The 17,945-nt window shown below is 44.1% G+C and overlaps 1 protein-coding gene across 1 annotated transcript in view; it reads left to right on the forward strand.

The window, feature by feature from the left end:
- Nucleotides 1-12,852, forward strand: part of ern1 (endoplasmic reticulum to nucleus signaling 1) — a 110,856-nt gene extending 98,004 nt beyond the window's left edge. Inside the window, exons 19-22 of the mRNA XM_072483759.1 lie at nt 949-1,076; nt 4,046-4,169; nt 6,651-6,718; nt 8,801-12,852. Of these exons, the coding sequence (XP_072339860.1) occupies nt 949-1,076; nt 4,046-4,169; nt 6,651-6,718; nt 8,801-9,022 (542 nt within the window). The 3' untranslated portion in view covers nt 9,023-12,852. The remainder of the gene's footprint in view (nt 1-948; nt 1,077-4,045; nt 4,170-6,650; nt 6,719-8,800) is intronic.
- The last annotated feature ends 5,093 nt before the right edge of the window (nt 12,853-17,945 follow it).

A 17,945-nucleotide genomic window follows, 5' to 3' on the forward strand; every position in this document is an offset into this window, starting at 1 on the left:
ATCCCGGCCCTGGGTCACTGTCCGTGTGGAGTTTGCACATTCTCCCCATGTCTGCGTGGGTTTCACCCCCACAACCCAAAGATGTGCAGGTTAGGTGGATTGTCCATGCTGAATTGCCCCTTAATTGGAAAAAATAATTGGGTACTCTAAATTTCTTTTTAAAAAAAAGACAGTGTGGTCAAGGTGATCTGGATTAGAGTGGGCATCCTGCCCATCTTCAGCATTGTGCGATTCAATCCCCTCTGCCGTTTAGACATCTGGAGCTTATTCTAAACTCTTCTGGTCCAGTGTTGATAGATTAGACTTTGATAAGCAGCTCTGGGTCTCAAATCCTTCCCGTTACCTTTGGAGCAGGAGTCTGTTACATGGTTCTGTTCTTACCTCTCAAATTGTAACAAATTGCAATAGCTTCTCTTCCTGCTGCCTCACTTACATTCTGGATTCTCTCCTAATTCTTACTTTTGTCATCTTTTCAAATCTTCTCTCAATCCTTGGTGACAACATCCAATGGCACAGTGCTAGTTTTCACACTGAGTGCCCAGCTCTTCCTCACCAGCACCGTTCCCAACTCCTCCACTGGTGCAGAATTACCTGACTGCTTATTTGATATATCCAGTACTGCATGAGCAGAAATGTCCTCCAATTAAATATTGGGAAGATTGAAGCTGTTGTTTTGATCCTCAGTTCAAACTCCTTTCCCAAGCTGGTCATCTGAACTAATATCTCCGAATGTGGCTTGTTTTATTTATAAAGCTCCTGTGAAGTGTCTTGGGACATTTCATTACATTAAAGGTGCTACATAAATATAAGTTGTTGTTGTCCAATGCCTGATAGAGAAATTATTGTTTCCTTCTCCAAACAGCCGCGCCTTCCTCCAGCAATGCAGCTCCAGAGAAATTTGATTGTTTCTTAGTCGATTTATCAGTCATTTCTTATTTCTCCTTCTAGAGGATATTATTGCTCACAACTTAATTCAAGAGATGATAAACATGGACCCACAGAAACGCCCGTCTGCAAAATGTGTGCTGAAACATCCTTTCTTTTGGAGTCTTGAGAAACAGCTTCAGTTTTTCCAGGTTTGTCTATTTTTCATCCAATGAGCACACAATTCAGTTCCTTATTTATTGTCTTCTAGAGCTGCTGCTCACCATTTTCTTTGCAACATGCTTCATACTGTGGATTCAGAAAAACAGGAAGTTAATTTTGAAAGATCAACACCTCCCTTATGGAGTGTTTTTTTCCTACCCTGCTTTTTCTTTTAAAAAAAAAAAAAAAAAAAAAAAAATTTTTTTAAAATTCTTTTCCTTTTTCACATTTTCTCCCAAATTTACACCCAACAATAAACAATAATCAGTAACGCATGTAATGTCAATCCCCATATCAATAACAACGATCCCATCCTCTCCCCAAACATTAGCCCACATGTTACAATAAACAAATGACAAAAAGGAATCCGGAATCACCCATAGTCACCATTAACACATACAGTTCTCCTCCCCCCTAATGTTCGATGTAATCCAATTCTCGAAAGTGCATAATGAATAACGCCCATGAATTGTAGAACCCCTCCATCCTTCCCCTCAGTTCAAATTTGACTTTCTCGAGCGTCAAGAATTCCAGCAGGTCCCCCCACCACGCCAAGGCACAGGGTGGAGAGGTTGATCTCCACCCTAATAGGATCTGCCTTCGGGCGATCAACTAGGCGAAGGCTACAACTGCCACCACACCTGTATCCAACCCCAGCTGGTGAGATACCCCGAATATGGTCACCTGAGGGCCCGGATCCAGTTTCACTTTAGAGATTACCCTAACAACCTCCTTTCAGTAATCCTCCAGCTTTGGACAGGACCAAATCATATGAAAGTGGTTTGTGGGGGCCCCCCCCCCCCCGCAACATTCATGCACATTTTCTACCCCCTCAAAGAGCCGGCTCATCCTCGCCCTTGTAAGATGTGCTCTATACACCACCTTCAGCTGTATCAGCCCCAACCTCGCACACGAGGTGGAGGCGTTCACCCTCTGGAGCACCTACCCTGCTTTTTCAAAGTTGTTTGTCCCTTGCTAGCCTCTTTGGGAGAGGAGAAGGTATTTCATCAGTTCATTCCTTTGCTGGCTGATCTGCTCACCATGTCTATGTTCAAATCACACATTTATAAACATTTCTGGTGTTCTGCTCATAAGGTCTTAAAAATAGATATTAAAACAGGAAGAAATAATGTACAAAATCCAATGGAAATACTGACTCTAAACCTCCAACCCACCATGAGCAGCTTGCTGGTTAGGGAAGAAACTGTTTTAAAGAGATTCCCTGTAGGTTTTTGGGAGTGTGAATCCAAAGGCTGTTCAGTATGATCGCGCGCTGTGTAGTTCTGTAGACCAGGGATGGGGAGCCTTTATCTTATCACGGACTGTTCACACACAGCCAAAGTCAGACGCAGGCCCGACATACACAAATCAATATAATTTAATTATTTTTAAGAGGGACTAGAGAAAAGTTCAACTCAGCCACTGATTTAACCTGATGGCCGAGTTTGCTTTTCCTGAATGTCTTGTTATGTCTGCTGGCACTGATAATGTTGCCAGTTACAACTGATTTTCTAAATTCACGCCAGTTAATCTGGCATGCAGACACTTTGTGATAAAACGTTCTGGGGAAAGAAAAACTGCTCACAGCAGCACATAGTTTCAAACAACAGTGCGATTTTCAGTGTGTCTCCTCAAGTTTGTATGTTGGTGTGCTTCATGCTGTAGTGTCTTTCTGCATTGACTTTTTTCAGAACAGAAATTGCCCCTCTGCAATCAGTTGCACGAGTTTGCATTTCACCTCCACAAAAAATTAATGTTCGTTTTCCATTAAAAACATGACACGCGGGCAGCACGGTGGCGCAGTGGGTTAGCCCTGTTGCCTCACAGTGCCGAGGTCCCAGGTTCAATCCCAGTCCTGGGTCACTGTCCGTGTGGAGTTTGCACATTCTCCCCGTGTTTGCGTGGGTTTCGCCCCCACAACCCAAAGATGTGCAGGCTAGGTGGATTGGCCACGCTAAATTGCCCTTTAATTGGAAAAAATGAATTGGGTACTCTAAATTTATTTTAAAAAAACACAACGCTCCACATCCACCTTGATTTTTTTGCTTGTTGTAGCTGTTTTTTTTTTTATACAAGTAAACATATGGTTGAAGCTGTGGACAACCTGTACACACTAGTATAAGAATGTTGAGACACAGCAGGGTAGGAGACGCACAGGAATTGAAAGTTAGGACAGTTGCCATGCCAATGTGGGCATACACCCAATCACTCTACAATTAACAAATTTGAATATTATATTAATTATTATAGCAATTTAGCTGATGCTATTATCGAAAGCAAATTTGATGATAAATGTTATTTTGAAGGTGCTATTGTGATAGGTCTATATTTCTTTAGAAAACTTGCCAGGGGCTGGATAATATTGAGCAACGCACCAGATCCGACACACAGGCTTTTGTAAGTCCTCCACCCCTATTATAGACTGACTTGTTTGAATTTTCTCTTTCCCACTTTAGTTTTCTCTCCTTCTCTCCTCTCTTGAAGACAGTAATTCGGATTGTGCTCCCATACTTTATCTAGAGACTAGTTCTGTCGTGGACATAGTTTTATGGCCCCATGGTAGAATAACACATCAATATACAATGTCTAATACTGTTCTTATCCAGAGTGCGGCCGTCCTTTAGTGAGCAGGAACATCGTCTCTGGTGTGGGAATATTGAGTCCAATTATAGAGCCTCCACTATCTCCAGCTGGGATAGGTTAACTGTGCACAGCCAGGTAACCTTTTCTGCATTGCTCTGTGCCAACTCAAATGGTGATTGTAGCCACCAGGGAGAGGAAGGACTTTTTGATTTAAAAAAAAAAATGAAAAAAAAAAAATAAATGGCGAGTATAAAAGCAGAAAACGTACATCATTAAAATCTGTAAATCTGAAAGATTCCATTGCTGTTAACAGCAGATGCACACCGTAACTTGGAATTCATATCCGGGTCTTCTAATTTGGGGTTAATCATTGCAGGATGTCAGTGATCGAATAGAGAAGGAGCCTCTGGATGGACCAATAGTACGAGAACTGGAGAGAGGTGGACGAAGTGTCGTTCAAGGTGACTGGAAAGAACACATCACTGTACCTCTTCAGACAGGTGGGCTGATAATGTGGATTCTGCTTTAACTGGTTGATTGAAGTTGTGCATGCTGATTCATCCTCAAGTACTGTACTCACTTCTGACCCTGTGTTAGAGAGATCAGAGGTAGCTGCATTAAATTACTTTCCTGTTACCATTGGTAATTGTTAATTTTTACTATCCTGTAAATATTTATTTGAAGATTGCAGAAGAAAACAGGTAATGTTATGTTCCTGTTTTACTTAGATCATAGAATTTACAGTGCAGAAGGAGGCCATTTGGCCCATCGAGTCTGCACCGGCTCTTAGAAAGAGCACCTTACCCAAGGTCAACACCTCCACCCTATCCCCATAACACAGTAACCCCACCCAACACCAAGGGCAATTTTGGACACTAAGGGCAATTTATCATGGCCAATCCACCTAACCTGCACATCTTTGGACTGTGGGAGGAAACCGGAGCACCCGGAGGAAACCCACGCACACACGGGGAGGATGTGCAGACTCCGCACAGACAGTGACCCAAGCCGGAATCGAACCTGGGACCCTGGAGCTGTGAAGCAATTGTGCTATCCACAATGCTACCGTGATGCCCCTATGTTGACCATGTTCAAGAAAAGGGGAATCTTCTTTTAATAGTATGTTTGTGTAAGTCTTTTGTAATTTAACTTGCAAATGTTCACCTAATATCAAATTTCACTTCTGTCTCGCTCAGCAGCTGTTACCAGTGTCTCATGTTCCTATGTCTTACAACACCAGGTTAAAGTCGAACAGGTTTGTTTCAAATACTAGCTTTCGGAGCACTGCTGCTTTCTAGTGTTTGAAACAAACCTGTTGGACTTTAACCTGGTGTTGGAAGACTTCTTACTGTGCTCACCCCAGTCCAACGCCGGCATCTCCATATCATGTTCCTATGAACATCCCTAGATGTTTCCCTTTGATTTTCTGCTTCCTCTCCCTCAACTAAAAGTTGCCACAACTTTATGCCTTCATCCCTGATAGGAAATGGGTGGTGAGCACGCAGGAGGAAAGACTGGGGCTCCCCATTGTGTGATTGTGGCTTGACGGTACAATTCTTCAAGCTTGTGTAGTTTGGAATGAGGCCCATCTGCCCCCTCTAGTCAGGCCTGTGCTTCAGCTTTCTTAATCTGCAAGAGCCTAGATTGGAGGTAATGGGGTCGAGGATGCAGCTTGTGAAGTGGCAGAACAAAATATTATTCAGCCTACTAGATTTTGTATTGGCTTTTATAAAGGAATGATACAGTCTTACTCTACAGAAGGAGATATTTGCTGGCTCTTGGAAATGACATCCCAATACGACAAACTTTACCCCATAGCGATGCAAGCCTTTCTTCGTGTTCAGTGCCCTATCGAATATACTTCCAACACCCTTTCAGACTGTCCTTTCCCCCCAAAAAAACAACAATCTCATGTCTCCTCTAATTATTTTGTCAATTTCCTTAACTCCGGCCCTCTGGCCATTGATCCTCCCAGTGGAAACCATTTCTATTTAGAAGGGGTTTTGATATGACAGTTCTGCACACCTCTAACCAATCTCCCTTTTGCTTTCCTTAGAGCAGAGAAAGCTATCTCAGCTTTTGTACCTTCACATCATTAAAAACCCTCATCCTAATAAATTTCTGCACACTCTCCAAGACTTGGCCAGCTTCCTTACGTGTGGTGCACAGAATTTGGCTCCATGCACCATTTAAGCCGATGATGTATAAAGGAAACCCATTTTCTGTGGGGAAGGAGTCATTTCCCTGATGTCATTGTGTATATGAAGCTGCATCTGATCCTGGTCTCGACATTAGGGGCTGGTTTAGCACAGGGCTAAATAGCTGGCTTTTAAAGCAGGCTATCAGCACGGTTCAATTCCCGTACCAGCCTCCCTGAACAGGTGGCAGAATGTGGCGACTAGGGGCTTTTCACAGTAACTTCATTTGACACCTACATGTGACAATAAGCAAATTTCATTTCATTTCATCTGTCATTGAGGCTTGACAGCGCAAACTCAACTTCCTGTATCTATTTACCATTTGATCTCTGTTCCCTTCAGTGCATCGTCACCAGCTGTTGATGTTCCCTTCAGTGCATGGTCACCAGCTGTTGATGTTCCCTTTGGTGCATGGTCACCAGCTGTTGATGTTCCCTTCAGTGCATGGTCACCAGCTGTTGATGTTCCCTTTGGTGCATGGTCACCAGCTGTTGATGTTCCCTTCGGTGCATGGTCACCAGCTGTTGATGTTCCCTTCAGTGCATGGTCACCAGCTGTTGATGTTCCCTTCAGTGCATGGTCACCAGCTGTTAATGTTCCCTTCAGTGCATGGTCACCAGCTGTTAATGTTCCCTTCAGTGCATGCTCACTAGCTGTTGATTTTCCCTTCAGTGCATGGTCACTAGCTGTTGATGTTCCCTTCAGTGCATGGTCACCATCTATTGACCAGGATGCTGAGCACAACTGCCTGTGTTTCATCTCAGACTAACTTTTCCTTTATAGATCTTCGAAAATTCCGATCATACAAAGGGAGCTCAGTGAGGGATCTGCTACGTGCAATGAGGAATAAGGTAATTGCACTATTCTTCAAGCATCATCACTTTGATCTGTAATAAAGTGGCTAATAACGGTATGAAATGTTATACATTTGAATTATTTGGGTTCTGTCTCAGTTGGGTCATGTATTAAAACCTGTTACTGTATTGGTAGTCGATTGTACTCCTGGTCACTGCTCAGGTGTGTGTGGCAATTAAATAACCTGCCATTTCCCCAAAGCATCAGTCACTTGGGATAAGTGGATAAGGACAGCCTGAACCTTGACAGAGGCAAAATCATCTAAAAGCAGATGAAGTAATCCTTGAACAACAGTTGTGACATAACTGTAGCATCTTGCAAGTCAACAACTTGCATTTATAGTGCCTTTAATGCAGTAAAAAAACCTCAATGCTTCACAGGAGTGTTAACAAACAGCATATAACGATGGTATGCTGCATCACCAAGGCCTAGACTCTTGAAGACCAAACACCAGAAAGGTCAGGGTGAAGAGAGCATGGAGGAATCGTTTAGGGAGAACACGCTCATAAAATATCACATCTGTAAATCTCAAATATGAGTGTGATCAAAGTGCCATCAAATTTGTTAATCTCCCACAAGAGGAAGCATCCTCTCCACATCCACCCTGTCAAGACCTCTCAGGATCTTGTATAATTCAACCAAGTTGCCTCTTACTCTTAACTCCAGTGGATACAAGCCTAGCCTGTCCAAACTTTCCTCTTGAGGTAACCCACCTATTCCACATATTAGTCTGGTAAACCTTCTCTGCACTACTTTCAATGCATTTCCATCTTTCCTTTAAATAAGGTGACCAATACTGTACACTGTGCTCCAAATGTGTGGTCTCTGGTGCTATATTCAACAACCATAACCTGCCTACTTCTGTATTCAATTCCTCTCACAATGAATGATAAGATTCTATTAGTTTTTCTTGCTGTACCTTCTCTCTGACCTTTTGTGATTGGTGCACTAGACCACCAAGAATCCTCTGAATCTCAGACCTCTGCAATCTCTCATCGTTTAGATAATGTGTTTTTATAATGCCTGCCAAAATGGATCATTTCCCACTTTCCCACATTCTACTCCATTTTCTCCTGATCTTTGCGCACTCACTTAACGCATCTATATCTTTTCTTAAACTCCTTATGTCCGCTTCGCAACTTACTTTTCTACCGATCTTTGTGTCATCAGCAAATCTGGCAACCATCCCTTCATCCAAGTTTAAAAAAAAAATAAAAAAATTTAGAGTACCCAATTCATTTTTTCCAATTAAGGGGCAATTTAGCGTGGCCAATGCACCTACCATGCATATCTTTGGGTTGTGGGAGTGAAACACACTCAAACATGGGGAGAATGTGTAAACTTCACACGGACAGTGACCCAGAGCCGGGATCAAACTGGGACCTCAGCGCCATCAGGCAACGGGGCTAACCACTGCGCCACCGTGCTCTCTCTCCCCCCCCCCTCCCCCCCCCCCCCCCCCCCCCCCCCCCCCCCCCTTCATCCAAGTTGTTTATATAAACTGTGAACAGCTGAGGTCCCAGCACTGATCCCTGTTGCACACCACTCATTGCATGGAAACTAGGAGTGGGCCTTTCGCCCCATCGAACCTGCCTGCAAGTGACCAATTTATGCCTACTCTCTGCTTTCTGTTAGCCAGCCAATCTTCTATCCATGCCAATATGTTACCCTGTATAAAATGAGCTTTCAGTTTCCGTAATAACCTTTGATCCAAATGCCTTTTGGAAATCTAAGTACAGTACATCCACTGGTCTCCCTTCATTCACAGTAAATGTTACTTCCTCAAAGATCTTCAATGAGTTGATTAAACATGATTTCCCTTTCACAAAACTAGCTATTGGTAATTTTGCAGAATATTTTTTTTCCTGTTTTCTAATTTGTTAAAAGGTACTGGAAGGTGCAAACATAAACCCTCAGACATTTGCAACCAGCCATATTCTTGCTGCGTAGATATCTGACGGCATTAGGATAGAGTTGACTCTTGTGGCCGTTTGGAGTGCTGAGAAAGCCTTGACATTTGATGCGAGGCAGAATCGGAAAATATTTGACTGTATATATTTTTCATGTTCTATTTTCAGAAGCACCACTACAGGGAGCTGCCGGAGGGAGTGCAAGAAACTTTGGGCTCTGTCCCAGATGAGTTTGTTCGCTATTTTACCTCCCGTTTCCCCCATCTATTACGCCACACGTATTTTGCCATGCAAGTCTGCAGCCGGGAGAGATTATTTCATCCGTACTACTACCAGGAGGCAGCAGAACCACGCCAGTTAGCTCTCTCAGTCATCGACAGCCTCATATGAACCATGGGAAAGAAGGTTAAAGGGGAAATTGTTTATTTTTAAATACATTCCAGCCAGAGGCCTTTTTAGCACCGTGCGTGCTACGAGACTACGTTTGGGAGGCAAACATTTTTAAAAAATGAAGAAGTCACCAAACTACTGTTGAGTGCCTTATGAAATCTGCAAATGGCCTGCAGGGCAATCCAAGGCAAAGTGGTTCTCCAGTTTAAGGACCAGCAGTCTGACTGCCACAACTACATTTTTAATACAAGAAAATATTTTCCTCACAGGAAGAAATTAATTTTTTTTACAAAAAAGTGAGAAAAGCAATTGTGACTCTCTGCACTGTCATGTGCTCTTGCATGTTTCACTATTTCATGTTTCAGGGATAATAATTAAATGAATCTTCAGATGAGGACAGCAATCATCTTGTCACACTGAAATACAAAGCAAAGTGTTCATTCGCAGACACTGGTTAGGCTTTGAGTAGTCCAAAAGGGTTTTTGGGTGTGGTTGGCTAAATTATGCCAAGACAATTTGAGTCATGTTATAAAGATTAGAGCAGCTGCAACACCCAAGCTGTGGATCATTTCACCCAATTCAAGAGGGCAAAATATTCAATTCTATTAGTACAGTGTGATGACCCACAGTGTTCCCTGGTCTGTGGGTTCTGAAACAATGGGACAAAATGCAATTAAATCAGGAAGGTTAAGAATGAATGACAATCAATGAGAGAGTGGTTATCCACGCAAAATAAAAAGCTTTTTTGAAAGCTGTGCTTTCAGATTTGCTTGAGCAGGGTTTTATACTGGGGCACTTCTGGTATTTGTAGCTTTATGTCACTGTTCTGTGTTTGCAATTTAAATGTTTTCTTAAGTCCAAAAACTGAGCATCCATTCCCAGGTTTTATGCATTACAGATTAACCTCCTTAATTTCCATTATTTCACCCACACACACTTAACCGAAAACGGCCTGAACAGCCCACATGTTTGTTCAGCTGGCACAAAATGTACCAAATGTTGACTGCCTTTATTTCCGTCCTGTGCCTATTACAATATATGGCAGATTTATTTTGTGCCAGCATATTTTAGAAATGGCGAGGCAAATGCCGAGCCATTGGGATGTCTCCCATTCTATTTCCTGCCCAACTTGAGTGAACATTGTCTTTACAGCTGAAATTTCTGAGGCATGAAATCATATCCTTTTTTTGTATTTTCCTATTTTATCTTTCCCCTCACTATGCATTAACTCAGACCTAAGATGGCTTAAGACCAAATGACCTTATTACAGGACCCCCTACAGTGAGTGTCCTGTCCCCTCTATAGGGTAAGTACTTGAGCTCTGCTTAATGTTTTCCTGACAGTGGAGCTAAGACCATGTAGGGAACAGGGATATCTTATTACAGCTCTGGTGTGATATAAAATGTTGCTTTTAATTTAAAACTATTTATTGAAAATGTGTGCTTGTGGTAAAAGCTCAGTATTTGGTACTTGCAAGGAAAAATCATTATCTAGCAGGATAGTGCAGCCTACGTTTAATTGTCAAAATAATCTTTTTTTAATGTGCTTATAATTAAAAACAGTAACTTATTTATTTATTGGGGGGGGTTTACCTTTGTATCGGGTGAGTGATAGTTTTGTCTTTTCAATGTTTGTAAAACGCTGATTTTATGACATCTGTATCCATCTTTGGTTTGAGGGGGTTGTATCTATGAGGTAGAGTTAAATAGACATTTCTGATAAGTGTTAACTTTGTGTTGGTTTGTTAGCTGTGAAGGAAGAATGGTGAAAATAATGTAAATGTCTTCACTTTTTACAAAAAAATGTTTGAAATGTGATTATATATATGTTCCTTTTTTATATTTGGACATTTGCACTAGATTTGATTTGCAGTTTAATGGCTGGTTTAATGATTGATGCAATTCCATGAATATGATGGTCAATTTTGTGATAACGCCATTGTACCTGAATTGCTGGTGACTTCTGATTTTTGTTATAAACTCATTAGGAATTGGGATTTTAAACATTCAAAGTGCACTTTTCACCCATCACAAACAAAGTCACCAAAACACTGCCTCTGTTTTCAATTTGTTATACCAAGTTGGCCAGTTGCAGTTCTCTCACCAACGTCAAGTCACTTCCAGTCTTTTATCCACGATGAACTAATTTAAGGACTATGAACATTTCAAGACAAAGGTCGATAGTCAAAGGTATCAAACAATATGGTAGATGGAGTTGAGGGACAGCTCACCAAACACACAATCTTTACAGTGCAGAAGGAGGCCATCGATTCTGCACTGACTCTCTGAAAGTGTCCCAGTCTCCTGTCTTATCCCCGTAACCGTGCACATTCTTTTCAGCTAGCAATCCGATTCCCTTTTGAATGCCTCGATTGAACCTCCTCCATCATCCTCTCGGGATGTTTGTTCCAGATTCCAACCGGGGGGGGGGGGCTTTCCTCACATTAGCTTTTACTCTTTTTGTCAATCATTTGGAATTTGTGTCCTCTAGCTCTTGATGCTGTCTTCAGTGGGAACAGTTTCACATTATTTCCCCTGTCCATTCCCTTCAGGATCTTGAATACCTCTATCAAGTCTCCCCTCAGCTGCCTTTTCTTCAAGGAAAACAATCCAAACCTCTCCAATCTATACTTGTAGCTACAGTTCTTTATCCCTGGGATCATTCTTGTGAATCTCTGTACTATCTCCAATGTCATGATCTAACCGAATGGCAGAGCATAGCTAAGGGGGAAGATTGGCCTCCTGTTACTGTGCCAGATTAGGAAGGCCAGCTGACCCATTCTGTTATCCAGAAATAGCTTGTAGTTCACTGGTCACCCATTTTGACACCGAATCTGTCCAACACATTGGCTGAATGCATTTCTGTGCGCAAGGACACCATTTTCCACTTGGAAAGCAATTTGTTCGCAAGTCTACTCAATTTTTAAATGTAAGAATAATTGAAATTGGACTGTTCTTTTCTCCATTCGATCTCTAATGCACTGGACAGACACATTGTACATGGGGTCACATTCTTGATTTCCCACATGGTGAATCCCATTGTTTAAATGTATCCTAACTGGGGTAAATACCAATAGTAGAGAATATTTTAACTTTTTCCCCCTCTCAAATGACAAACTTTGACTTTTTTTCTGTTTCCCAGCCAAAGTGCTTTTATTAGGTTGTCTAGTTTAGCTATATGTGCAGCTGAAGACAAGAAACAGGGAGTGCTCTACTGCTGCAGTCAAATATCATTCTAGGCTTGGCCTGCCCCCAGGTATGATAATTGGAAATTGTTCAAAGGAAAGTTTGTTCAGATGGTGGGAATAAGGCGATAAATCTTTTCAGAAAGACAGCTAAACCACAGGCAGCAAGAGAACTGAGGTTTAGGTAATACCCTAAAACACAGGTTCATTAACTGCCAGAGCTGAAAGGTATACCAACAGCCTGTTAAATCATTCCAGCTAACTGTTCTGTGCTGTACTGGATGCACTGTGATGTTTGCCAATAATATACCATGACTATTATGAAGATTGCCTCTGTTGCTGTGATGGGGTGATATAGGGAGTTAGTCAATCACCTGTCTACAGTGATAAAGTGCATGCTTGATTCTGGAAAAAACACACAGTCTGCAAAGGTTAACATGGCTTTAAATACGTTTTGAAAAGCATTATTAATGATTCTGGATTTGTGCAAGGATTAGCCAAGAACGTTGCTCTTTTTACTGCAGACTGCTATTTATGCAATACATGTTTTGAGTCTAGGTGGTTGCAATGGTAAATCATGCTTTAAAATACTGGGAATGTAATTTTATTGATAGCCCTCTGGATTAAAACAATACTATATTAAAAATTTCATGTCTATTTGTGGTCTGCAGGTTTTGGCACCTATTGCTTGCTGAAGTTCTTACGGCATTTGGGGTGGTAGTGCCACTAGACTAGTAATCCAGAGGCCCAGGCTAATGCTGTGTGGGCACAGGTTCAAATCACACCATGGGAATTAAAAGCGGGTCTGGTAAAGATAACTATTCAATGGTTGTTGTAAAAACCCATCTGGTTCACTAAAGGGAGTGTCAACCTGGTAAAGCTGCAAGGCAGGACTAATTGTTAAACAGATTCCCCAAAGCCTATCTACCATCTACAAGGTTCAAATCAGGAATGTTATGGAATGCTCTGCACATGTCTGCTGAGTGCAACCCCAACTACACTCCAGAAGCTTCACACACTAAGACAAAACAGCCCACTGATGCACGCGGCAGCAGTATGTACCGTCGACACGATGCACTCAGCAACTCACCAAGATCCTTCAACAGCGCCTTCCAAACCTGTGACCTTCACCACCTTGAAGGAAAGAGCAGCAAATGTACAGGAACATGACCACCTGCAAGTTGCCTCCAAGCCCCACACCAACCCTGATTTGAAAATCTATCACCGTTCCTTCACTGTCACTGGGGCAACATCCTGGAACTCCTTCCCGAACAGCACAAGGGGTGTACCTACACCCCAAGGACTGCAGAGGATCAAGAAGGCAACACTACCACCTTCTGAAGGGCAACTAGGGATGGACAATAAATGCTCGCCGAACCAACGACGCCCACATCCCGTAAACTAATTCAAAAAAAGGCATTGACTCTTAAAGCTTCAATGATTCAGCCACCACATTCTCCAGGGCAATTGGGGAAGGGTAATAAATGCTGTCCTAGCCAGCGATGTCCACATCTTGTGAAAGAAAAACACTTTTATTGAAAATACTGATTCACCAATGTCTGAGTGCCGATTCACCACCAGAAGGGTAAATGGAAGAACAGCAACAGACTGGGAGTGAAGGCAGCAGTTGGGCAACATTAAAGGCTGGCTTATGTGGTCAGAAAGTTTGGAGGACCATGTTTGTCTACGCCACTCAACGTGGCACTTAGACTCTGATTAATGGATTTGTGAAGTAAGTATAATCTTTATTATTGTCACAAGTAGGCTTACATTAATACTGCAATAAAGTTACTGTGAAAAGCCCCTCGTCGCCGCACTCCAGTGCCTGTTCGGGTACACTGAGGAAGAATTCAGAATGTCCAATTCACCTAACAAGCACGTCTTTTGGGACTTGTGGGAGGAAAATGGAGCATCCGGAGGAAACCCACGCAGACACGTTGAGAACGTGCAGACTCTGCACAGACAGTGACCCAAGCCGGGAATCGAACCTGGATCCCTGGCACTGTGAAGCAACAATGCTGACCGCTGTGCTACCATGCCATTGCCAGGAAAGACCATTGCAAAGACTATAAATAGATTCAAGTGGTACTGAACCATATTTTTGGGCAAGAAAGTAGAAGCTGGGTAGGTGTGGCTGAATTCCTGGAATAGCCTTACTCCTCATTTGGAGTTTCACTGGGCTTGATTTGAGTTTCCGAGTCTAATATTGGGTGGAGGACTGAGTTAATGTTAGTGCAGCTATTCATTAATCAAGATACCGTTCGAGCTCAGCAAGACGCATGAGCCTCTGGAATATGTTTCACCACCCAGTGCTAAGAAAATTCTAACTAAACAGACTAAAATCACACAAAAAGAAAGATATTTAAGGCTGATTACAATTTGAATTGATATATGCACAAATTATTTGTACAGTCACTAATGCTTGGGCCAACCTTAGACAAGCACGTTCTTACAGGGGCAGCAAAAAAACCAAACATCCCATACACTTTCATCACCGCAATTTCTCAACTATTAAGGCAAACAATAGCCTAGACGTAATAGTTTTTACAATAATTAGAGCATAATCTTAAAATTTGAATGCTGCCATTGAGTTGGGCACACATCCAACAAAGAATAGTAGAAATCTGGTACACCCTTCTCCAAAAGGCTGTGGAAGCTGGGTGTCAGTTGAAAGTTTGACCATTGATATGCTGGGTGTGGATAAAAGATGTGTAAATGGAGTCGAGGTAAGGCCATGTTCTAATTGAACGATGGAACACTCTAGAGCAGGATTTCACAAACTGGAGGTTCCCAGGGTTTCTTCGGGAGGCCAGGCTAATGTCTAAAATTTGAAAATTGCCACAAAACTGCTTGTCTAATCAGAGGCTGGCTTCTGAATCCAGCCTCTGATTGGACGAGTTGGAAACAGCACAAAACTAAGTCTTAAGGTTTCCATATCAAAGTGATAGAGCGCCTGGGAGTGATGGGGAGAGCAGCCAGTGAGGTAAGAGAGCCTAGGGTGGGAGAGAGTGCTTGGCAAGGGAGAAAATGAACAAGGGTTGGGTGCGGGGCGAATGGGCATCTGAGAGGGTTTGCCTTTGCGTGTGTGTGTGTGTAAAAGATGTTCATCGATGTGTGTAAGGGAGAGGCGTAGGTGCGTGTGCGAGAGGGGCCTAGGCGGGCGTGTGTAAGCGAGGCGCCTAGAAACAGAAAATAGGAGCAGGAGGAGGCCATTCGGCCTTTGAGCCTGCTCCACCATTCATTATGATCATGGCTGATCATCCAACTCAATAGCCTAATCCTGCCTTTTCCCCATATCCTTTGATCCCCTTCGGCCTCAGTGCTATATCTAACTGCTTCTTTGAAAACATCCAATGTTTTCTCAACTGCTTCCTGTGGTAACAAATCAGGAAATTTCTCCTCATCTCTGTCATAAATGATCTACCCTGCATCCTCCGACTGCGACCCCTGGTTCTGGACATACCCACCATCGGGAGGGAACACCCATCTTGCAACTACCCTGTCCAGTCCTGTTCGAATGTTATAGATTTCTGAGATTCCCCACCATTCTGAACTCCAGCGAGTACAATCATAACCGACTCAATCTCTCCTCGTATGTCCTACTTGCCATCCCAGGAATCAGCCTTGTAAACCTTCGCTGCACTCCCTCTATAGCTAGAACATCCTTCCTCGGGTAAGGAGACCAATAGTTCTCGATACCGGGTCCCGCAGGGCTGCGTGCTTAGCCCTACGTTCCCTATACACACATGACTGGCAAAATGTGGCTCCAACTCCTTCTATAAGTTTGCTGATGACATGAACGTAGTGGGTCAGATCTCAAACAACAAGTCAGAATATCCAAATCCAACCCAGCCAATTACCACCCTATCAGTCTACTCTCCAGCCAAGTTATGGAAGGAATCATCAACAGTGCTATCAAGCAGTACTTACTCAGCAATAACCTGCTCACGGACGCTCAGTTTGGGTTCCATCAGGGTCACTCCGCTCCTGACCTCATTATATCCTTGGTTCAAACATGGACAGAAGAGCTGAATGCCAGAGGTGAGGTGAGAGTGACTACCCTTGACATCAAGGCAGCATTTGACCGAGTATGGCATCAAGGAGCCCGAGCTAAACTGGAGTCAATGGGAATCAGGGAAATCTCTCACACTGGTTGGTGTCATACCTGGCACAAAGGGTCTTCCGGTTGCGACTATGTGGAGCTAAGTCGCACATTCGGCAGCTCCCGCAAAAACAGACTTTTGGGCTGGAGCTGGAAGGGGCCCACAGAGTGCTGGCGAGGAGGCCCAAGGCTAATGAGCCTCCGCGGGCGGTGCTGGTGAGGTTCCATCGGTTCGTTGAGCGGGAGTGTGAGCTCAGGTGGGCCAAGAAGGAGAGGAGCAGCAGGTGGGAGAACGCGGAGGTTCGAATATACCAGGACTGGAGTGCAGAGGTGGCGAAGAGGAGGGCCGGGTACAATCGAGCAAAGGCGGTGCTGCAAAGGAAGGGGGTAAAGTTTGGCATGTTGCAGCCGGCGCAACTGTGGGTCACCTACAAGGACCGGTACCATTATTTTGAGTCTCCGGAGGAGGCGTGGGCCTTTGTTCAGGCCGAGAAGTTGGACACAGATTGTGGGTCGGGATGGGCGATTGGGGACTGCGGTTGATATGTTATTAAAAACATTTTTTTTTTTGAGAGGGGCGCTTTTGCTTTGCTCCTGGTTTCTTTTTCTCTGTGTTTTTCTCTTTCGTATCGGTGAGGGTGGCTGGGGCGGGTTGGGCACTGTTTTGGTTGGGGGGGTTCTTGGAGGGGGGTAGGTAAACGGAACAGGGGTGGTGGCCGGCGGTGAGATGGGGCCCCGCGGGGGAGGGGGAGGCCCGAGTCGGGGGTGAGGGGACTGGGCCTGTAAAAGGAGCTGCGTCAGAGGTGGCGGGGCCGGGTAGGTGGAAAGCGCGGGCTTTTTCCCCGCGCTGAAGGCTGGAGGGAACCGAGTTGCTGCTGCTATGGTCAAGGGGGAGCTGGAGCGAGTAGGGGGGTTCGAGACGGGGGTATGCTGCTGTGGGGAACGGGCCGGGTGTGGGGTGCAGGCGCGTGGCTGGCTGAGGAGGGGTCATGGCTAGTCGACGGGGAGGGGGGCGGGTAGCCCCCCGATCTGGCTGATAACCTGGAATGTAAGGGGACTGAATGGGCCGGTTAAGCGGGCCCGCGTGTTCGCGTACCTGAAGGGGCTGAAGGCGGATGTGGTTATGCTCCAGGAGACACACTTGAAGATGGCAGACTAGGTAAGATTGAGGAAAGAGTGGGTAGGTCAGCTGTTTCACTCTGGGCTGGATGCCAAAAATCGAGGGGTGGCGATCTTGGTGGGAAAGAAGGTATCATTCGAGGCATCGAGCATATAATGGCAGTGGCAGATAATGGCGGTAGGTATGTAATGGTAAGTGGTAAGTTGCAGGGAGAGAGGGTGGTACTGGTCAATGTGTATGCCCCGAATTGGGACGATGCGGGCTTTATGCGGCGTATGTTGGGTCGGATCCCAGATTGGAAGTGGGGGGCCTGATAATGGGGGGAGACTTTAACATGAACATAGAACATAGAAAATACAGCACAGAACAGGCCCTTCGGCCCACGATGTTGTGCCGAACCTTTGTCCTAGATTAATCATAGATTATCATTGAATTTACAGTGCAGAAGGAGGCCATTCGGCCCCCCGAGTCTGCACCGGCCCCCGGAAAGAGCACCCCACCCAAACTCAACACCTCC

The sequence above is a fragment of the Scyliorhinus torazame genome, chromosome 18 (genome assembly GCF_047496885.1).
Source record: "Scyliorhinus torazame isolate Kashiwa2021f chromosome 18, sScyTor2.1, whole genome shotgun sequence".
In the NCBI taxonomy this organism is placed as follows: domain Eukaryota; kingdom Metazoa; phylum Chordata; class Chondrichthyes; order Carcharhiniformes; family Scyliorhinidae; genus Scyliorhinus; species Scyliorhinus torazame.